Source organism: Hyperoodon ampullatus (assembly GCF_949752795.1).
Source record: "Hyperoodon ampullatus genome assembly, chromosome: 19".
Taxonomy (NCBI): Eukaryota; Metazoa; Chordata; class Mammalia; order Artiodactyla; family Ziphiidae; genus Hyperoodon; species Hyperoodon ampullatus.
The window spans coordinates 32,387,407-32,410,802 of NC_136932.1; the positions used below are offsets into that span (position 1 = coordinate 32,387,407).

At 45.0% G+C, this 23,396-nt stretch overlaps 1 protein-coding gene across 3 annotated transcripts in view; it reads left to right on the plus strand.

Moving 5' to 3' along the window:
* The window catches only part of SPECC1 (sperm antigen with calponin homology and coiled-coil domains 1), a gene marked incomplete at both ends in the record, with an annotated part of 179,832 nt that overhangs the window by 126,901 nt on the left and 29,535 nt on the right, over positions 1–23,396 (plus strand). Inside the window, 2 exons of one of the 3 annotated variants that reach the window (XM_079724746.1) lie at positions 1,210–1,396; positions 4,303–4,405. In XM_079724746.1, the coding sequence (XP_079580872.1) occupies positions 1,210–1,396; positions 4,303–4,405 (290 nt within the window). The remainder of the gene's footprint in view (positions 1–1,209; positions 1,397–4,302; positions 4,406–23,396) is intronic. The other 2 variants (XM_079724747.1, XM_079724748.1) reach the window with 2 other exon arrangements.

The window sequence follows — 23,396 nt, forward strand, 5'->3', positions numbered from 1 at the left end:
TTTCCTTTGGGTGGAGAAACCGTTCTTTCCATTGACAAGATACATGCTGACGCTGAGACCACAGCGGCAATTGCCCAGAAGTAAATAGTTCATCCTCAGCCACCCCCTTTCCCCCCTGCCGCAGGCCCCTGTCCACCCAGGTGATTCTGTTTACTTGGCTCAGAAAGGACTGCACGGTGACAGTTGCCTGCTTTCCGGCCAGCCTTGCAGCATCACGTCCCCAGAAGCTGCAGGCCCGGGGTTAATACACTGTTTTTGTTGCTCCCTTTAGTGAGGTAAACTCTGTTTTTCTCTGCTCTTCCCAGCTCATTAGCCTCACTCCCAGCTTGAGCACCCATAATTGATGCTATCAGCTGTGCAAGTATTGTTTTCTCCATGACTGTGGCGTCAGAGGAGGGACCCTGGGCTCAGCTTGGTCACCAGCTGTGTGTGGCATCAAGCAAGTGACCAGCTTCCTGCTCCCAAATCCTCTGCACATGCAAACTAGACAGTCTTGGGAATTTTCTCCCATTCTACACTTTTGTGATCCTTTAGGAAATATCCTCTGGAGGGTTAGGCTGTTTCATGAGCTGTTTTGCCACAGACTAAGATGACAGCAGAGAGGAGCCTTAGAAGAAATACCACGACTGATTTTTGGCAAAAGCCAGGCCCTGTGGTTGGCATGGCTTCCTGTCCTGGGAAATGGGTGTCTTCCTGTTCCCAGCATTTTGACCCGATAATCCCACTAGGGGTCTTCCTGCTGGCGCCCTCCCTCAGATGCGCGTGGATTAGGACATGGCGCTTCACCGGGGGTCGGGCTGGCCTCGTGGACCTGGCCACCTGCGCACCTGCCAAAGGCTCTTAGAAGCGGGATCTCTGTTCAGTGCCGTGCTGGTGCCATCTTGAAATTCAGAGAATGTTTGAATGAGGGGCTAACTTGGCATTAGTCCCCTATGAATTACAGAGCCAGTCCTGCCTGGAGAATCCTTTCTAGAAAACACCATGTCCCTGTTTGCATTTTCATCACTCAGTCCAAAAAGTGTATCTGTGTATCTCCATCTGTATCTGTTGTGTATTTTTTAAAATAATTTTACTGGAGTGTAGTTGATTTAAAATGTTGTGTTGGTTTCAGGTGCACAGCACAGTGAGTCAGTGTCTGTTGTGCGTTCGTACGTGACACTGACGTGAGGATTGTACCGGAGAGTGTGGTGACCCGTCGGGTCTCTCCTCCTCACACGGGTGATCCTGTTGTCCCCACAGATCTTCTGAAGGGAAGGGCCGAGGACCTGAGACCAGACCCTTATCTCCGCAAGAGCCCGTCGCTCGAGTCCCTGAGCAGACCCCCTTCTCTGGGCTTCGGGGGCTCCAGGCTGCTGAGCGCTCCCACTGGGGGCTGGAAGCCACAAAGCAAACTCAGGTATCCATCAGAGCCTGTTATGTGTCCTGCCTCTGCAGTGTCACACCAGCAGTTCTGACTGCTGACGAGGTTCCAGCCGAACCGTCTTCCTTTTGTCCTTTCACGCTCCTAAATACCACTTCTCCATCTGTGTCAACCCTTCCCTGAGGTTGCAGCTCACCACCCGGTATCCGGGACACCCCCTTTTCTGCCTTTGGTGTCTGACACCCATTTGGTATTTAGTTTACCGTTGCATAATATGTGTGCCTTTGTCCCCGTTTGGGCTATAATTTAGTGGACAGTAAATACTTCATCTTAACACTTTAATCTCTTTCTCAGCCCCTTGTATTGTGCTACACTGAGCCTTTCAGTAAATATTTATGAATAGGCAGGTAGATGAATACACAAAATGGGCTACTTTAGAAGTAATGGCTTTTTAACAAACATTAGAACTACCATTATGAGTATTATAAAAGGATTTTATATAAGTCTGAATACCTCAGGCCAGCTATTGTCATATCTTTGGGTGTGGCCTATATTTGGACCCAAATAGATGAGGTCATATCTTTCAGAGGTTTAATTTAAAGCCCCAGATATTACATTTCTGTCTTGTTTATGTGCAAGAGATTTAAATAATCAAAACAGGCTTTAAGTACCAGAATTAGTGCTATTCTGAAATTTTTCTTTTCTTTATGCCAGAAATGTATATAAACAGGCTCTGTGTATATTAATATGCTATTTATATTATACGTTCATCATGCAAGGTTAGATTAGTGAAGTTAATTTGTTGTTTCATTTTTATATTCATGTTATTGAGACAAACCAATAATAGAATAGAAATTATTTACTTTGGAAATTCTCGTATTATTATTGCAATAATATCTAGTTAACTTTATAATTTTAAAGAAAACTGGTACATGTTTTATTTGTTTATGCAGAAACTCTTTTCCAAGCCTTCCCTTCAGTCTTCTCTGATTTGTCAGGCCTAGAAACTTGGCTGACAAATTTGATGAGTTAAGTGATGAATTAAGACCAGGCATGGTAAAAACAGGCAAAATCACCATAACTTCATCGTTAACGGTGATTCTGACCACAGAAACTCGTGGACTCCAATTTACAAATATGCCGGGTACACGGGAGAGAAGTCATCTGAGGTCCAGAAGTGTCCCGTTACTCTTTTAAAAGTCATTGTAATTAAATAGTGGATGGATACAAAAGAATAATAATAAAACATGTCTAAGGCATGAGGAATTAACAGTACAATGGAGATGCACCTGGGTACTTACCTTCTAGTTTAAGGAAAAGAAAATCATTACTTTTGAAATTTCCTATCAGCCGCTTCATTGGTATCACCTCCCTGCGCCCCCCATTCTGAACTTTCCTTGCTTTTTGTTATACTATCACCATGTATGTTTGTACCTCTAGCAGTATAAACAACATATTATTTAAATTATATGTTTAACATTTTGTATACATGGAAACATCTTGTGTTTATTTCCTTTTTTTTAAAATTCAAAATTATTCCTGTGATTCACTCACATTATTGCATACATCTGTAACTCTTTTAGTTGTTATTGGTATATAGTATCCCCTTGTATGAATATACCACAGTTTATCCATTTCCTGATGAGGTACATTTGCTTGTTTCCAATTTTTTGCTATTATAAAAAGTGCTACTGTGAACATTCTTGTATATATGCCCTGATGATATATACATTGGGGAGGAAATCCTATTACTCTTTCCTAAAAAATTGAGGTATAGTTGATTTACAATATTATATATGTTTCAGGTGTACAGCATAGTGATTCACACTTTTTAAAGGTTATACTCCATTTATGGTTGTTATAAAATATTGGCCATATTCCCTGTGCTGTACGATATATGCTTGTAGATTATTTATTTTATACACGGTAGTTTGTACCTCTTAATCCCCCCACCCTTCTATCGGCCCCCCTCCACTGGTAAACACTAGTTTGTTCTCTGTATTTGTGAGTCTGTTTTGTTCTATTCACTAGTTTGTTTAATTTTTAGATCCCACATGTAAATCCTATCATAGAGTGTTTGTCTGTTGCTCTTAAATTGTTGCTACAGGTGCCGCTCCAGACGTGCACCACCTCCTGTACTCCCTCTGCTCCTAGTGGTGGAGGGAAATAGAATACTGTGCCACATGCTATAGGAATGTAGTTCTCATTTCATGATATTCGTCATGGAAGACACTGTGTGATCTTTAGTCCCTCTTTAGTATTTGGATAATTTTAGGTCACATACAAAGTATAGGTGTCTATAGAAAACTGAGGCTGGAGCACCTAAACTCTTGCTCTTGGAATGATATGGTATTAATTAGTGAAATCACTTCCTTTGGCTAAACAGGTGCTCAGAATTGAGTTCCTGCACCATAAACTGAGGAGTATGAGTGTCGCCTTCAGAGTATCAGGGCCTCCCCTTTTGAGTCAGTTTTACTGATTTTGTTTTTCATCTCCATTCCCATCACTTCCCCAGAAGTAGCCAATCTGGTGTCTTTAAAATGCCCTTCCAATCTACCTTTTATTTGTTACATGGAAATAGGTGTAGCCTTGAAGCATGCGGAGTGTTTTTCTATAGGTGTCTTTAATTAAAATGATACTGTACATAAGTATTGATACATAAATAAAAGGCTAGAAGGATGGAGCAGCAGATAGATTAGAAAGAAAAAAAAAAAAACCCTCCCCAGACTTCTGAAAGCCAAGAAGCACAATTTACTTCCTCTTTCATACCATGAGACATAATAAAAATGTATTGTTGATGGGACCAATTTGTTGGTTTCTTTAGAGTCTCACTGGATAGACCTCAACTTTTGCTTTTCTAATCTAGTTAGTTATTTCCTATGTATTTGTGGGTTTTAAAAGTTAGCATCTTCTCTGTACTGTGTGCTCTCCTTTCTAACTAGCGTGGAAAGAAGAGACCCCCTGGCTGCCTTGGCCCGGGAATACGGTGGCTCCAAGCGCAACGCTCTCCTGAGGTGGTGCCAGAAGAAGACGGAGGGCTACGCGGTAAGGGGCGGTGGCAGCCAGCGTCCAGCGGCTCGGGTGGGCGGGCGGGGTCCTGTGTCCTGCGTGTGTACTGGCCTGGCTGGGCCACTGTGCCTGTCACTGTCAGCTTCTGTTCTCACAGGTGGGGTTGCCAGGGAGGGAGATGTCTGTGCGGCCCCAAGGACCCCGTCGGAGAGGCGGGTGGGACTGAAGGCCCGTCTGTACTCCCAGCAGACGTGACCTCAACGCAGGCCTGCGTCTCTTATGGGAGGGGGCCTTTTTCTTTGCTCAGAGGAGGTATAAACCCCCAAGCAGGGCGCCCGACAGGCTGCTCAGCCCGAGCGGACATCTTTCGCTAAATCATCTTCCCAAAGAGGGAGCCGTTTCCTAATTCACGTAAAGTCCCCACGTAGTGGACCTTCAACTTCTTCTGTTACTTTAGGAGTTGCTTGCATTTAGTTGAAGAGTTTCGGTTTACTGGGACAGTTTTTGTTTTCCATGAAGTTTAAACAAGGAAGTTATATCTGATATAAGTTTAAGTTTTTTTATTATGAAATTTCATATACAAAGACAAAAGTGCATCAAGCGTGAATCATAGTTTCATGAATTATGGTCAAGTGAAAACCCACAGAGTCGCATCCAGAAACGGCACTGCCGTCCCTCAAACCCTTTGTGTGATTTTCCTGTCATAGCCCCTCACGACTCCTACAGGTACCTTTGTCCTCAATTCGGTTCCTGATGGCTTTCTCCAAAAGTGTGCATCCCTAAATGCCACATCCGTTTTGCCCACATTTGAACTTTATATAAATGGAAGTAAAAACTGTAGTATTTCCATCTGTCTTTTTCAGTTAAGTTATTGAGATTTATCCATGTTGCTGCCTATAACTGTAAGTCTGTTCATTTTCTTCACCCATCAGTAATCTATTGTATGGTCCCACCATTATTCACTTATCCCTTCTGCTGTTGATGGGCAGGTGAGTTACTTCCAGTTTGGGGCTGTCATAAATCCTGCTGGTATGTTCTTGTACTCCTCTTGGAACACACACGTGCTCATTCTTTCTGGATCTGTACCTAGAAATGGAACAGCTGGGCCACAGGATGTGAGTGTGTTCAAGTGTGGTAGATCGTGCCAGCCAGATTTCCGAAGCAGTTGTACGGTTTACCTCCCGCCAACGATTTATGAAATTTCTGTTTTCTCTACCTTCTCCCCAGCACTTGCTGTTGTCAGTCTTTTTGCTCCTGGTCACTTGGACACATGTGACGTGGGGTCTCACTGTGGCTGTGACTTGGCATTTCCCTGCTGGAGGGTGAGGTTGAGCTCCTTTTCATGTGCTCACTGGACATCTGTCTGGGCTGTCTGTCTTGGGACACCTGCTCAGGCCTTCTGCCCATTTTTAGAAGCAGATTGTCTTTCTTTCCTTATTGCTTCCAGGAGTTCTTTATATTTTCTGCATACAAATCCTCTGTCAAATATCCTCTCCCAGGGTGGTTGCATTTTCACTCTTTTGTTGAACAAAGTTCTTCATTTCAGTTAAGTATAATTTATCAGTCTCTGATGATTAGTGCATTTTGTTTCTGTTTAAGAAACCTTTGACTATTCCACGGTCATGAAAACATCTTACGTTTTCTTCTGGAAGTTGGATTGTTTTACCTTCCCGTTAAAGAGACGCCCTCTTTAAAATGGCCAACTTCTCCACTCTCCCTATTCAGACCCAGCCTCCTGTGCCTTTACCCCATTTTTCTAAAAATTCTGAAGCCGCCAGCGCCACGACTCTCCTTCTCCAACCTCCAGCTTTTAAGGGTGGCAAGAAAACAAGGCCTTGGCCGAGAGCCAGCCCAGACGACAAGGCAGCAGCTGGGATATCTTTGTAACAGCAGCAGTCAAGCGTCTCAAAATCAGACTCTGCCCAAGAAGAGAAGTGTCCCGTATATGTGACATTACCTTCTTTTCATTTTCCGTTAAAAAAGGAAAAGAAAAGATCAGGGTAATGACCAATAATAGAGGCTCCCAAGGTACAAAGGAGTCAGGGAGGAGAGCTGGTTACAGGAGGTTTCAGGGTGAAGGAAGTAGGCCTGGTAACAGAAAAGTGAAAATGGGAAGGAGTAATCAACCAGGCATGAGGTCCAACCATGGCCGAGCCCGTGGTCGAAGGGACTGTCATTTCCCCGATTTACAGAAGTGGGCTGAGGGACGTGCTAGAACAGGTACGAAAAGACAATTAAAATTTTCAGAAGGAATCAGCCCTTGAACGTGGAATGTCATTATAATTTGGTCTCAGGGAGAGATTAGACAAGACATTTCCAGTCGTGTGAGTGAGAATGACGTTTCCTGCTGTAGTGCTTTGTTTTGCTTTGTTTTTGTGAACATTTTGAACTGGTTTTCAAAGCATCTCACGTTGGATGAAACCCAAACTCATTTTGCCTGCAGAGTATCTTCCATTCATTGTTAAATCTCTGTAAACTTGGAGAGAAATACAAATCATATGTCTGATTTATTTACTTTTCACAAAATATTCTCTGTCTAGACCTGTTTGTTTAAGACAGGCCTTTAAAGCTTGTTCTCTCCGACTAGGGAAGCCAAAAGTAAATTGTAGAAAACTCAGACAGTTTAAAACCCATCTTTTTAAAAACCGGTAGCCATGTAATTTTGAGTGAAAATGATTTCTTTTTACGCCACCAAAGTGTAGCGTGATGGGTTAGATCAGAACTCTCCTTCTGGGACTTCCTGGTGGCGCAGTGGTTAAGAATCCACCTGCCGATGCAGGGGACACGGGTTTGTGCCCCGGTTTGGGAGGATCCCACATGCCGCAGAGCGGCTGGGCCTGTGAGCCATGGCCGCTGAGCCTGCGCGTCCGGAGCCTGTGCTCCGCAACGGGAGAGGCCACAATAGCGAGAGGCCTAGTACCGCAAAAAAAAAAAAAAAAAAAAAAAAGAATCCGCCTCCCAATGCAGGGGACACGGGTTCGAGCCCTGGTCTGGGAACTTGTGGTAGTTTTAGTAGTTTGCCCGTGCGCCACAACTACCGAGCCTGTGCTCTAGAGCCCGCGTGCCACAACTGCTGAAGCCTGCGTGCCACAACTACTGAAGCTCACGTGCCTAGAGCCAGTGCTCTGCAACAAGAGAAGCCATCGCAACGAAGAGTAGCCCCTGCTTGCCATAACTAGAGAAAGCCCGCGCGCAACACTGAAGACCCAAAACAGCCAAAAAAAAAAAAGGAACTCTCCTTATGTTAATTCAATGAATTTGTATTGAGGTGCCAGTTTGGAGTCTTGTAATATTTAAGTGCTGGAAATGGAACAGGCAAAATCTCTGCTCCCGAGGAGCTTACATTCTCATGGGGAATGACAGTTAATTAAAATTTAAAAGTAAAATATGTACTGTATCAGCCAGTGGAATGTGCTAGGGAGAAAAATAAAGCCAGGAAGGAGGACTGGGAATGTCGGTCGTGCGGATGCAATTTTAACACAAAGGTCAGAGAGGTGATATTTGGGTGATAGCTCAGCTCACCTGGACAAGGTGAGGACTCATATTTTCATCAGTGTTTATCTCACACCAAGTACTAGGCTCGGAGGTCATGGCCTTAGTGATGCATCAGTTGGAGTTGAAGTAATGTGAGGTGGGTGGCTGCTTCATTTGGTGGCAGCGAAGGTTAGAACGGCCAGCCAGACCCTTGGCTGGGCCCCCGGCCCAGCTTTCTGGTGTCTTGGGGTTGCCCCAGGATGGAGGTTGGGCAGTAGAGCCTGAGCAGACCTGCACTGTGGGGTGGGGCCCGCACTGAGCCAGAAATGGCTCTCATTAAAAGGAGACCCTTCCAGATGGTCTGCTCAACTCAGATGTCCTTGGATCCTTTTGGGAAAAAGTCAGACTTCCGAGGAAGGCCCTGCAGACTGCCCTCAGTCTTGGGCTTGGCGCTGGTTATGCCTTTAGCTGTATCCCACCTGACCCACAGAACCCCTGCTACTCCCTTTCTTCATCTGCTTTTAGTTCCCTCTTCAGGGTTACGACAGAGAGATTTCCATCTCTAAAGAACCAGGAAGCGTTCCACAGGGGCGGAAAACCAAGGTGGTGCTGGGTGGGGTGAGCAGAATTCTAAGAATGATGCCCAGTGACCCTCGCCCTGTGGAGTTTCCCACTGTACATGTGACAAAAGGGAGATTACCTGGGTGGACCTAACACATGGACCCGTAGAAGCCGAGAGTTTTCTCTGAAGCATAAGGACCCGTACCGTCGGTGGGTGTGAAGGTGGAGGGGACGCGTGGAGAGGAGCTGACAGCCAGCGAGGAGACCAGGACTTTCCAGCATGGAGGACTTGCAGCGCCGAGGTCCTGCCAACACCCAGGAAACGCCATGGGGGCACCCAGCAGTTCGGAAGTGGACCGGCTGGTGCTGCAGGGTCCTTTGTCCTTTCTCTCCCTGTCCTGATGCCCTCGGACCTCAGCTAGGCTAAGGATGCTCGGCTTGCTTGGCCTCCTGCCGCCCTTAGCTGAGGGGTCTTGACCTGTAACGATGAATGCGTGGAATTCAGCCCCGAATCTCGGCAAGATCCTGGGACCTCCCAGGAAGCAGGACAAGGCGCAGCCACCCTGCCCTCTGCAGGTGGCACATTGGCTATGTTCCCAGGGCCCTGCCATGCCCTGGACTGTGGCCGACACTGGCAATTCCATCAAGGTCATATGGCAAACTTAAGAGGGTGAGTTCTGGCAACACCCTGAGTCAACTGGGAAGTGGATTCTGTCCCAGAGCCTGCAGGGCAGAGCCCGGCCCGGCTGACACCTTGACATCTGAAGCAAAGAACCCAGCGGAGCTTGCCAGGACTTCTGACCCACTAAACACGAGCTAACAATAAATGGGTATCGTTTAAGCGGCTGCAGCAACAGAATGCTGTTAGAGTGGAGTTACTGGGATCTGGACGTAACAGAGAGAACCCCAGATTCTTCCCTCGGGTCAGATTATTTACTTTTCCTACGTGATCAACCAGGGACGGACTTTTCTTCTTCAGGCCATTGGTGTACCATTCATTGAATGGTCAGCTCATGTTCAAAAGGCCCAAACTCCCCATGACTTTCAGGGAAGGATTTTTAAAGACAAAGAGAGGGAGAGGGTTGCAGGGTGTGTAATCAGCTCGAGCACATCCTTCTGATTGGCTGGAGGTGAGGTAACAGGGTGGTGTTTCAGGTATCTTAATCATCAACCTTCTGGTTCCAGCCAGTCTGGGGTGTGCATGCTGTGGTCAGCTGTAGTCACCATCCGCCACCTGGGCGGGGGTCTTAGTTCCTGCAGAACAACTCAGAGATATGCGTCAGATTGTTCTGTGTATCCCCTGGGAGGAACCTGGACTCTCTTTTAATGCTGAACTATTGTTTCTTGACCACTTTTCCTTTCTCTCCACATTCCTTCCTTACCTAATTAGTAACTGCTTAAATCTGCTCTTTGGAGCTCAGGAAAAGCCTAGGAGACTAAAGCCTTTTTTCTACAAAAAAGAGACAGGGGACACGGGGGCCTTTGTACCTGGGAAGGCCCCACAGGATCCTGCTCTGTTTCAGTCCCCCCTTTTCTTTGATATACTCCTCCATCCTGAGGGGAAAGGGGCAGGACATGGAAGGGAATAAACTTTTTAGGTAGAGAGGTTTATCATAAACTCCGCAGGGGAATTCGATTTTAGGGGTATCCAGTTTCAGAGGGAGTGAGTGGGTACAGGGTTTCTTTTGTAGGTGATGAAAATGTTCTGGAATTACATAGTGGTGGTAGTTGTACAACCATGTCAGAACACTCAAAAGCTACTGAATTGTACATTTTATAAGGGTAAACTTTATGGTATGTGAATTATATCTCAGTAAAGCTATTATTTACTTTTAGGAAAGGTAGTTAGAAGAGCTTCTGTAGAGAGATCAAGGAGATGGCAGGTGAGATGTAGGTGGGGGCAGGGTAGGAAACCAGTAGTTAAATTATAAATCTTATCAAACTATAACTTTAAAAAACGTAGGCATGCATTACTTCGTATATTAAAAAATAATTGAGGGACTTCCCGGTGGTGCAGTGGTTAAGAATCTGCCTGCCAATGCAGGGGACATGGGTTCGAGCCCTGGTCCGGGAAGATCCCACATGCCGCGGAGCAACTAAGCCCATGCGCCACAACTACTGAGCCCGTGCTCTAGAGCCCGCGAGCCACAACTACTGAGCCCACGCGCCACAACTACTGAAGCCCGTGCGCCTAGAGCCCGTGCTCTACAGCAAGAGAAGCCACCTCAATGAGAAGCCCGCGCACCACAATGAAGAGTAGCCCCCGCTCGCCGCAACTAGAGAAAGCCATCATGCAGCAACGAAGACCCAACACAGCCAAAGATAAATAAATAAAATAAAATTTTTTTTAAAAATCGAAAAGTAAAATGGAGATACGCAAGGTGTTGGTCCTCTAGTTTTTATTTGGGAGGTGGGATTCACACGTGTTCACTTTATTTGTTTGTTTTTTTGTGTGGTACGCGAGCCTCTCACTGTTGTGGCCTCTCCCATTGTGGAGCACAGGCTCCGGACGTGCAGGCTTAACGGCCATGGCTCACGGGCCCAGCCGCTCCGCGGCATGTGGGATTTTCCTGGATCGGGGCACAAACCCTTATCCCCTGCATCGGCAGGCAGACGCTCAACCACTGCGCCACCAGGGAAGCCCCACGTGTTCACTTTAATATCATGATTCATAATCCAAATATATTCTTTGTATCTATCGTTGTGTTATGACATACAGTTTGGGGGTGAAGTCTGAGGGAAAAGGCCATAAAAGTGTGTTACAGTCAATAATTAAACCAGATCCTTTCTGACAAAAACTTTAAAGTGGAAGAGCAGAACACCTAAGGAATTACAGTACAAAGAATGGGCTTGAAGATCAAGCATAAACCTAAAAGATTGATCGCACATTTTTCAGAAAAATGGGCTTCTCCAAGTGGTATATCTAAAATGTCCTTAACCCTGAATGGCACATACTATAACTCAAAAGTTTCTCATTTTGGCCTGGTTCATCTTATTTTTTCACATTTTATATCATCAAAGCTTTTGCCGTTTGAAATAGCATAGGTCTGATCCTGTTACACTAAGTAACATTTAAGTCTTGACTCAGATCAGTGTTCAGCCAACCATGGCCCGGGGGCCAAATGTGGCCCATCACGTGTTTTTCATGAATAAAGTTTTATTGGCACACGGTCACATCCATTCATTTACATGTTGCCTATGGCTGCTTCTGTACTACAAGAGTAGAGTTGGGTAGTTGCAAAAGAGCCCTTCCCGGGAAAAGTTGGCTGACCCCTCCCTTAGATGAAGGTGTACACAAGTATCCCCCATCATTCAAATCATATTTGGCTTTTGCATTTCAGATAGCAAGAAGCCAGTGTTCAGATGTCCAGAGATGTCAAGAGACCTACTTGAAAATGTATCTGAATCTGTTCAGTTTCTGATTCTGTATTGCACGAGTTGAGCTAGCAAGGAGATAGCCGTGCTGTCACGAAGACCCAGACATCTTTGAGCCTGTTTTTAACCTCTCAGCTAGCAGCTAGGCATTCTTCTGTTAGAGAAAAAAAGCAGTCTTTGTGTTGTCCAAAACAAACCTTATTTTGCATCTGGAAAGAACACCCACGTCGTCGTTTTCGTTGCCGGCACTGTGTTTTTCTGTCTCTGCTTCCCAGACAAGCACCAGCAAGCACCTAACCAATGGCGAGCAGCCTGTGCTCCATCAGGCCACTTGGGGCTCTGTTGGTTGTTTTCTTTTTTGAGACAGGTCTCTTGAGAGCTGCGAGCACGATTCAGAGAATGTAAAATGCTTTGATTTATTTATCGTCATTAAAGTGGCTCTTTTCCTGCATTATAAAGATAGATTCCCAATAGTAAACCAGTGTCCTTATTGGCCTGTACTCTGTGGAGGCCCCTTTTCACCTGCTGTCTCTGCTTCTGCAGCTGTTCATGAAACACGGTGATTTGTGAAGACATTTTTCTTTTACATTTAAAAAAATTTAACTATAATTGATTTACAATATTGTGTTAGTTTCAGGTGTACAGCTTCAGATTCTTTGCCATTATAGGTTATTACAAGATATTGAATATAGTTCATGTGCTTGCCATACAGTAAATCCTCATTGTTTATCTATTTTATACATAGTAGTATGCATCTATTAATCCCATACTCCTAATTTATCACCCCCCCTTCCCCTTTGGTAACCATAAATTTGTTTTCTTTGTGAGTCTGTTTCTGTTTTGTAAATAAGTTCATTTGTATCATTTTTTTAGATTCCATGTATAAGTGATATCATATGATACTTGTCTTTCTCTGTCTGACTTCACTTAGTATGATAATCTCTAGGTCCATCTGTGTTGCCGCAAGTGGCATAATTTCCTTCTTTTTATGGCTGAGTAACATTCCATTGTATTTATGTACCATGTCTTCTTTATCCATTCATCTGTTGATGGACACTTAGGTTGCTTCCATGTCTTGGATATTGTGAATAGTGTTGCTGTGAACATTGGGGTGCATGTGTCTTTTCTAATTAAGAGTTTTTGTCTTTTCTGGATATATGCTCAGGAGTGGGATTGCTGGATCATGTGATAACTCTATTTTTAGTTTTCTGAGGAACCTCCATACTGTTCTCCATAGTGGCTGCACCAATTTATGTTCCTACCAACAGTGCGAGAGGGTTCCCTTTTCCCACACCCTCTCCAGCATTTATTGTTTGTAGATTTTTTGATGATGGTCATTGTGACCGGTGTGAGATGATACCTCATTGTGGTTGTGTTTTTTTTTTTTTTTTTTTTTTGCGGTAAGCGGGCCTCTCACTGTTGTGGCCTCTCCCGTTGTGGAGCACAGGCTCCGGACGCGCAGGCTCAGCGGCCATGGCTCACGGGCCCAGCCGCTCCACGACATGTGGGATCTTCCCGGACCAGGGCACGAACCTGTGTCCCCTGCATCGGCAGGCGGACTCTCAACCACTGTGCCACCAGGGAAGCCCCTCTTTTTTTTTGTAAATTTATTTCTTTATTTTTGGCTGCATTGGGTCTTTGTTGGCGGTGCGCAGTCTTCTCATCGTGGTGGCTTCTCTTGTTGCAGAGCACGGGCTCTAGGTGCACGGGCTTCAGTAGTTGTGGCACGCAGGCTCGGTAGTTGTGGCTCGCGGGCTCTGGAGTGCAGGCTCAGTAGTTGTGGCGCACGGGCTTAGCTGCTCTGCGGCATGTGGGATCTTCCTGGACTAGGGCTCGAACCCGTGTCCCCTGCCTTGTCAGGTGGATTCTTAACTGCTGCTCCACTAGGGAAGTCCCTGGGTATTTTTCTTTAAATCAAGGTTTCTCAGCTTTCACCCTGCTGATACTTTGGGCCAGATCATTCTTCCTTGTGGAGACTGCCCTATGCCTTGTAGGATTACAGCAGCATCCCTGGCCTCTACCCACTAGGTGCCATGGCATTCTCCTAGTGGTGACAACCAAAAATGTCTCCAGACATTGGCAGATGTCCCCAGCCAGGAGAGGGAGGGGACAAGATTGCCCCTGGTTGAGAACCACTGCTTTAAATATACAAATGTGTGTATAAAAACTTAACTTTACAAAAATGAGATCGTATATTGATCTGTGGTGAACGTTTCAGTTGATGTATTGTGGTCATCTCTCTGTTGGTGCATTTAAAACTACTTTATTATATTTCATACCTGCATAGGTTTTCATGGTGTGCATCACCATACTTTATCTGGTCTCCTATTAATGAACCGTTAGGTTGCTTGTTACTTTACATTTGAATTTCTCAGGATTCTTTGCTACAGACCACTGAATCCACTCCAGGTGTTTTTAGCAGGAAGGGGTTTGTTTAGTAAGGGTATACTTAGCTCACAGAATTGTTGGGAGTATTAAAGACACATACTCCAGGTGGAAATTTCTAGAAACATTGGGTTGGCCAAAAAGTTCGTTCGGGTGTTTCGTAACAGTTTACTAAACGCCTGAACGAACTTTTTGGCCAACCCAATAACTCCCAAATTGCACATGTCAGAACTGACCTGCCAGGGGAGCTGCATCCGTGATTACTGGAGCTGTGGGCTCCAGAATCACACCGCCTCTGCTATGGGGTGGACGCCGCAGCCTTGCCTCTTTCCCCCTGTGACTCAGCCCTGAATCCATCTCCTGCAAGTGCCTCTGATTGACAGAACCCAAATCACATGCTGAACCCAGGCTGCATGTGTGTCTTGGAGATGTACTTTTCAACTTTGGAGGTCCTTGAAAGGGGTTAGATGGCCGTTGATTAAAGCAATCCATAATATCTGTCCTACCACCACCCCTAGAAATGCTGCCAAGGGAACAGCAGCAAAAGTGGGGAGTTAGGAAATCCAAGACTCCATCCCTCTACAAAAGCAAGAAATAAGGGGGCAAAACTGTCAAGACCAACCTTTTCAGAACTCTGAAATCTAATCAAAAACTTACAGCAAGCGGGGGGGAATACGTAATAGGTGAAGGGGGAAAATTACCCGCAGAATTCCAGGCAGAGAGCTTCCCCTGCTAGTGTCCCCCGCACCCCCAGCTCAGTGATAACTGTGAAGATGGAGGCCACTGTTCCTTGGGCAGCTCGCTAGTACCAGAGGGCGCCAAACAGACCTTGCTCTCTGAGGACTGTGGTTGTGCGTTTTGACCTGTTGATGGTTCCTTAAAGATAGGGTGGCTTCCCGGGTACAAGTGTTTGAAGGCAGAGGTATTCTGCCTCCCACGTCGAGGGGTGGACGGGTGGTTGAAGCAGAGGCAGACCGAGCAGCCCGACAGGAGAGCCTCGGGGGTGGGGAGGTATGTGGGGATGGGGCTGTGAAAAGTCCCTGTGTATCCCGAGAATCTAGAAGCTCAGGAAGGACCTGAAAAGGCCTGAGCTCTGACCTCTGGCCGACCTTCAGGCTCCGCATGGGGAGGAGGGGAAGGCTGAGCTCTAAGTGGCTGCAGGCGAGTCCTCTCAGAGCCGCCCTGCAGAGACTGGGGAGGTCTCCCGGCGTTTGAGGGAATCTCTGTCCAGTCACTAGCTGGTCACTGACCTAACAGAGCCAAGACTGCAGTGACTCGCTCGGAAAAGAATACAGACCCTACAAAACTAGTTCAGAGAAGTCCCTACACAAACAGGCACCACCGCAAATGGTAACAACAAACCCTGCGGGGGGAGAGACTCTGACTTCCCGAGTTGCCACATGGTCATGCTCTAAATGCCAGTTTGCAGCAGAAAGTTACAGGTACGAAGAAAACCAAGACAATTTGGCACCATGCACAAGGGGAAAAAATACAGGCACCGCCCCTGAGGAGGCCCAGACACTCCACTTACTGACAAAGACCTTAAACCAACTGCCTTCAGTACACTCAGCTCAAGGAGGCCCTGGCCAAAAAACGAAAGGAAATCAAGGAAGGGATTCGTGAACAAAATGGGAAAATCAGCAAAGAGATAGGGAGTATAAAAAGGGACCAAACAAATCCTGCAGCTGAGAAGGATTAGAACTGAAATGAAAAATTTGAAAAGTGTTGGCAAAGATGTGAAGAGATTGTACCCCTCACACCGCTGGTGGGAATGTAAAATGGTGCAGCCGCTGTGTATTTAGGAATTTACCTTCCCATTGCTAAATAGCACACTTATACTGCTGTTTCTTGTTTCCTATTTTAGATGTTGTGTCTTGACCTCCTCCTGTGAAAGATGAGGGTTTATCTTTTTCACCACCCCCCATACTTCCTGTCTTCCCATTCTCCCCAGTGTGGTTGTGCGTATTTGGAGTTTACGTTAAAATGATATAAATGTTATCTGTGGATAAGCCATGTAATAGTATACATTACATTTTCTTTTCTGTATAATATCTTGTTTTACTTGTATTTTCAATCATCTTTGTGTTTCTTTGTTTACTTTAGTTTTCTATATGATTATCACTAATTCAATCCAAACCCTCATGGAATATCTCCTTATATCATACGTGTGAGGGATTCCACCAGTTTCCCCCTGAGGAATCTCTCCTGAGCTTTCTGACCTCCTCTATCCTGGCTTGTCCTCTGTGCCTGGTGCCCAGCCATCAAACCGTTTCACTGTTGTATTTCTTTTCTTTTCTTTTTTTTTTTTTTTCCTGCTTTAGTCGTCTTTGTTCAGCACAGTACTGAAAGTCCCAGCCAGAGCAATTAGGCAAGATAAATAAATTAAAAGGCATTCAAATTGAAAAGGAACAAACAAAACTATTCACAAATTACATGATCTTATACATAGAAAACCCCAAAGAATCTACAAGTTGCAGGGTACAAGATCAACACACAAAGATCAGCTGTAGTTGTATATATTCACAATCAACAATCTGAAGATGAAATTAAGAAAACAGGCCTTTTCTGGCAGAAATGGAAAAGCTGATCCTAAAAGTCATATGGAATTGCAAGGAGTCCTGAAAACCCAAAATAGTGTTGAAAAAGAAGAACAAAATAGTGATGACTTTTGTGTGATGGTTACACAAAATAATGAATGTACTTAATGCACCTGAACTGTATACTTTAAAATGGTAACACTGTAAATTTTATGTAATTTCTTCCACTATAAAAATTCATTATGACATCTATGTGAAAAAATTTTTAAATGGTTACAGCCTTTTCTGTAAAAAATAAATAAGGCAAGAAAAAAATGAGAAGTAGTTCAGGCATGAAATAATATGAACAGTATGATGGCGCTAACTCCAGCCTAGAGTCAAACCCCGCTTAAGATATGGTCTTGGATAATCTCTAGGCCTCCATTTCCTCATCTATGAAATGGAGATAATTATTATCCCTACCTTAAAAGATCAGGAGGATTCAATGAAATAATGCAAATAAATCACTGAACACTGAGACTAATACAGAATAAAGGCTTAATAAATGCTAGCTGTCCTAATTGCAGAACTATATTTATGGTTACAGTTATGTAAAATGTATGCTCTTGATGTGAAGGTCTCCTCCAGCTGATATTTCCTGATCTAGTTGATGGGATACACAGTGTGCACACTTTATAAACAATCAAGCTGCACATTTATGATTTGTACCCCCTTTTGCATATATGTTTTACTTCAGAAAAAGTTTACTTAACTGTAAAAGAAAAGTGATTGCACAACATTGTGAATGTACTTAATGCCACTGAGCTGTACACTTAAAATGGTTAAAATGGCAAATTTTACATTATGTAGATTTTACCAAAATTTTTTAAAAGGAAGAAAAAGGAAAGAAAGGTGATTGTGGTGATGGTGTAGAGAATAGATGGGGCAGAGGAGAGATGAGTGGGAGACCTACGGGATGCTCAGGTGTCACTGTTATATTTCTGCCTCCCCCCTTTTTTTTTATCTTTGGGGTCCCATACCCTATTTTTTTTTCTTGTTTTGGTTCCTCCAGTATCTTCTGAACAAGAGTTCATGGAAGGTAAAATTTTATGACCTTGCATCTTTATTTTACTCTGACACTTGATGGTTTCGTTGGGTATAAAATTTTAGGTCATAAAATATTTTCCTTCATAATTTTGTAGATGTCACTCCATTGTCTTCTAGTTTCCAGTGTTGCAATGAGAACAAAATAATTCCAATCCTTTGCATTTTTTCCTCTCCAGAAGCTTGTAGGAGCTTCTGTCCTCCAGTATTCTACCATTTCAGGGTCATCTGCCTTGATGTGTATCTTTTTTTTTTTTTTTTGCTGTCATACTGGACACTCACTGCACCTTTTCAATAAGGTAACACATGTATTTATTTTCTTGAATTATTTCTTTGGTAATTTCTTCATCTCTGTTTTCTTTTTCTCAAATTCCTCCTAGCCTGGATCCCCCATTATCCTATCTTTCTTACCTTTTTTTCCATCTGTTTTACAGTTTTGTTCTTCTGAGACTTCTTTAACTTAGTCTTCCAAAATCTATTAAATGTTTCATTTCTACTATCATATTTTTTGCATCCTTTCAGTTTATTTTAATCTTTAACTGTAGTAAAACACATGTAACATAATATTTTAGCATCTTAACCATTTTTAAGTGTACAATTCAGTATTAAGTACATTTCCACTGTTTTTGCAGCCATCACCACCATCCATCTCCAGAACCTTTTTATGTTCCCAAACTAAAACTCTGTCTCCACTAAACACTAACTACCTGTCCCCCAGCCCCCCGGCACCCACCCTTCTACTACTGTCTGTCTCTATGAATTTGATGACTCCAGGGACCTCACACAAGTGAAATCATACTGTGTTTGTCCTCCTGTGACTGGTTTATTCTACATAATAATGTGGGCATAATGTCCTCAAGGGTCATCCATGTAGCATGTGTCAGGATTTCCTTCTTTTGTAAGGCTGAGTAATATTCCTTTGTGTGTATGTGCTATCATGTTTTTAAGTCTTAGGGGTTCTTTTTTTGGACCCTGAATTTTTTATAGCATCCTATTCTTTTTTCACACATGTAATATCATCTATTAATCTTGCCGAGAATAATAGGTTGTTTTTATTCCCAAATCTTCCCCCTGCTTAGATTTTCCTACAGATTCCTTTGTTGTGTTGGTATCGCCGGGTCTCTGTGCTGGAGGCTTTATCAGAAGCCAGGTGGTCTTGATGAGTGTGGGGCTCTGCAGAGCTGACTGGCAGCTCCTGGCTTGTGACTGAGGCTGTCACTGTGGAGTGCTGTGCTCGTGCCATGCCCTTGACAGACTCCTGGTGTCGGTGTCTTGGGCTGGTCGGATTCCCCAGAGAAGGACCTTCCGGTCTCCTGCCTGAGGGCATCGGCCTGGCAGCGGGGGTTTGGGACAGCAGATCAGAGAAGAGGAGTCAGTGGGGAGGGGCGGGGACTGTCTGCCACCTGGGCACCCAGTAAATACCTCTTGATTCCCTGTTTTCAGGACATGCCTCACCATGAAATAGGATTTTTGTATTGTCTTCTGATAAATGCTCTCTTGACGAAAGGAATCTTGCTTTTCTTTTGCATTTGCTGGGAATTTGTTTTTAAATCCAGAAATAGATAAGCACTGTGCTCGATACCCCCCAGTCCGGGGACCACCCCCCCTTTGCTCTCCAGGCTTCGGCCACGTGGAGGGGCCGCCCCGGGCTGTACAGAGATGCCCAGGCATCTGCGGCTCTGACCGCTGTGCACGGACTTCCAGACCCGGGCCTCCTGGTCTTAACGGCCTTTGTCCCCACGTCCCCGGTGCTCGTGCCAATCACCAGACCTTGGGGAGGTTCTGCGCTGACGTCAGGTTGGATCTTCGCTCTTCCCCCTGCTGGCCTGGGATTTCGTTTTCTTAGGTCTGTTGTGTCAGCTATTTCCGGTACATCCGCTTTTCAGAGAGCAGAATTTTGTTTCCTTTCCCGTTTCCTTTTTCCTCATCAGTTAATACCTTTGGGGGAGAAACCAAAATCTCTTCTCTGTGGTTTTAAAGGGGCTTTAAGAGCGTGTGTCCGTCTGCCTTCTTTACCCAGGAGTCTCAGAGCTATTTATAGGTTAAAATATTAGCCTTCAGCTGCCACGGTGGTTCCAGATATCCTTTTTTAAACATTTAAATCTTTCCTTTTTTTTTTTTTTTGAAATTTGTGTTTATTTTGCCAGGTAGAATTGTAACGTTTTTTTCTCGATGAGTGGCTCTGTGTTACAGCATCATTTATTTAACAGTCTTTGTTAAACCACTTGATAGACCCAGACATAAAAGGAGATTCAACATCTGGACTTTCTAGGCTCTTCTGCTGGTCTCTTGGTCTGGTTTTCTGCCACCAGTGGCTGCTGTGCAGAAAAATGGGAAGGTGGCCAGCAGGTACTTACCATGTGCAGAGCCATGGGAAGGGCTCTGAGAACATTCCTTGTCCTTGTGGTTGATCACAGTGTTTGCAACTCTTCATTTTTCATTATTTGATTGTATTTGTTGATTTTCTAGAGTTTCTGAGGCAGACTGTTACAAATAATAACTTTCCCCCTGCTTTCCAATATTTGTAGCTCTCATACTTTTTTTGTTTTCTTCATTCGTAAAAGTTCAGAAAATGTTGAATAATACTTTTGATGATGGATATTCTTGTCTTGTTTTGCATTCAAGGTGAGTAGTATCTCACCTTTAAATATGATTTTTGTGTTGTTTCCTGATAAACACTCTGCCCACTAAAGGAAGCTTAGTTCTGAGTTTACTGAGAGGTTTTTCTTTCTTTAATCCAGAAATAGATAAGAAACATATCCAATTCCTTTTTGGCATTTGTCGAGCAATAAATCCATCAGGTGTTTTTCTCTTTTAACCCATCTATGTAATTAACATAAATAGATTATGTAACAGATTTCCTAATAGGGAAACATTCTTATATCCCTTGGGGGCCAAATTCCAACTTGGTCATGGTGTATGGTATTTATTAATATGGTATATTATTCCTGGGGGAAATCTCTGCTTGATTATGGCTGTTCTTTTAATACGAAGCATATTGTTTTCTGTACTCTTCGTCATAAAGGACATTTGTCTTGTCGCCTGGTTTAGGCTGGACAGTGCCCTTCACTGTACGGTCAGGAGATTCGTTGAAGTCTTTCACGCTGATTGTGGTTTTTGTCAAAATCTTTGATTTCTAAGAGTTTTTAAACATTAGATATTTTGATACCAGATTTAAGGGTTTGTAGCTCTTATACGTTTTCCTGTTATTTCAGTTGAACCTTTTGATCTGAAAGTTTACATTTTGTGATACCGACATACTGTTCCTGTTGCTGTTCAGCTTTTATTTCCGTGATGTATCTTTGGCTTCCTTTGTTTTCTGTCTTCTTTACTCGCTTTAAGTGGATTTCTTGTAAATAGTTTTAGCTTTATGTGTAATCTGAAAATTCCTCTAATAGGGAAATTTAGTCCGTTCACATTTTCTTGTGGCTTATTAGTATGGATTTAGTCTTATTTCGTTCGTAGTATACTTTTCCTACTGGTTTTCTTTTTACTGATTTCCAGCCACGGCACCTGTGGTAAGCATGCGGGTTGAAAAGGTGGGAAAAGCACAGGTGTCCCCACCCGAGAATCCAAGTGGAGATTAAGCTAAGGTCAGTACTTATCAAATTTGAGTAGAATAAAGAGACCTTTTTCATCAAAATCAGGTTTTTAAAATGTAGAACTAAAAAGCCAGTCGAATGAATGAGAAATGGTTCAGGGATTCCTGCTGCGGTCAGAAGGCAGAGCTGGGGTCAGAGCGCAGGCCGGCTGCTCAGACCAGGTGGATGGGTCAGCCTCCAGGGAAGCAGTCAAAGCCAGAGTCGTGCCTGAGAGGGAGAGGGACTTGGGAGACCTGGGAGCCATCTGGAGCATCGTGAGCTGGAGAAGAGGGGGTCGGACAGCAACCTGGAAGGGTCGGGGGGTGAGCAAGCTGGGCGAGGGGAGAAGGAGTGGATGTGGCCACACCACGTGGTCACACGTGCAGCTGTGCAGGGGCTCCAGGGACAGGACGGTGCCAACAGCACAGCCAAGGAGAACTTCTGAACAGCGATTTGATGGAATCCGAACTGGGCAAGATTACTTAGCAGCTTGCTGAGTAGAGCAGGATATTCTTGAAAGTACTTTTAATTACCCAGGGAGCATCCATTGCTGTCAGTGAAACCCACTTAGCTACTTGTGTTGGTGTTTGTGGGAGGAACCATCCCTTCAGCCCGGTTGTCTTTCTTGTCCTCGATCTCTCTCTCTCTCTCTCTCTTTTTAATTGTGGTCAAATATACATAATGTAATATTTACCGTCTTCACCATTTTTAAGTGTGCAGCTCAGCGGCATTAGGCACATGCACGTTGCTGTTCAGCCGTACCCGCCCTCCACCCCCAGACCGTTCGCATCTTCCCAAACTGAGTCTCTGTCCCCACTGAACAGTGATTCCCCCTTCCCCCGAGTAACTCTGTTCTCTTTCTGTCTCTGTGAGTTTGCCGCCCCAGGTGCCCTCAGAAGTGGCCCCGTGCCGTGCTCGTCCCTCTGCGTCCGGCTGATAGCACCTGGGCAATACGTCCTCGAGGTTCGTCCACATTGGGGCAGGTGTCACCCCCCTGCTTTTGCAGCCCTCCGCCTGCCTCGTGGGTGAACTCAGCAGGGACACCTCAGTGCCCCAGAACCACAGCTCTGGGGACCACTTGCCACTCTCAGTGGCTCTGTACTGACCCGACGTTAGACCCGTACCTGTGGGCTGTGTGAGAAGGTCAGCCTTTTCCAGCAGGAGTATTTAGCTGTTTTGTTTTCGCTCCCTTTTCTCAGAGGTTTGGAATGTAGTCCCCCCACCCCAAGTCACCACCACCTACTGGAAAGACTGGGAGAGTAAGTCCTCCATGTCCTCCAGGAAAAGGAGAGTGTTTTGGTCCCTGAGGATTTGGACTCTAGAGTTCCGAGGTCATAAAGGTCTGTGTTGAGGAACTAGAGGCAGGGGCTCCCAGAGGGAGCGGGATGGAGGGCAGGCTGGGTGTGGGCTGGAGTCAGGCTGGGGAGGGGCTGTCGGGGAGAGCGGGGAGGAGTGTGGGCAGCCCAGCAGGCCACAGGCCGAGGGACCCATGTCCTGTCTGTTCCAACCTGCTGAATTCCTACCAAATGTAGGAGAAAGGGAGGGGGCAGAAGGAGGTGGGCTTCTGGGGGCAGCATTGGAGGTTCTTGCTGCGAGTTAGCTGAGTCTCGTGGCTTCACAGGATCATTGGCACGAAATGCCTGCGTTCTTACATCGCCAGTGCGTACATTTCTCCGTATGCGTAGAAATGTTAGGTGTCCCGCCAGCTTCAGGAAGCAAGAGCAGGATTTTCAAAGTAAAATGGTGTGAGAATGTTGCCTCCTGTCTGCTCCCTGGTTGGGGGTGGGGGTGCTCTGGAGATGAGATACACCAGCAGCCAGTGTGGCAGGGCGGCACCACAGGACACCAAACGCCATCATCCTGCCTTCAGTAAGAGCCGAGGCGTGGATGTTTGCTGCCCTTGCCTCTCCATCCCCCAGGGCAGCACGCAAGTCTGTTTAGATAATAACAGTCCCAAGCGACTCTGCACTGAGGATTTTTTCCATTCTCTTAATCATGAAATGTTCATCTGGGAAAAAAGAAGCGTTCCAG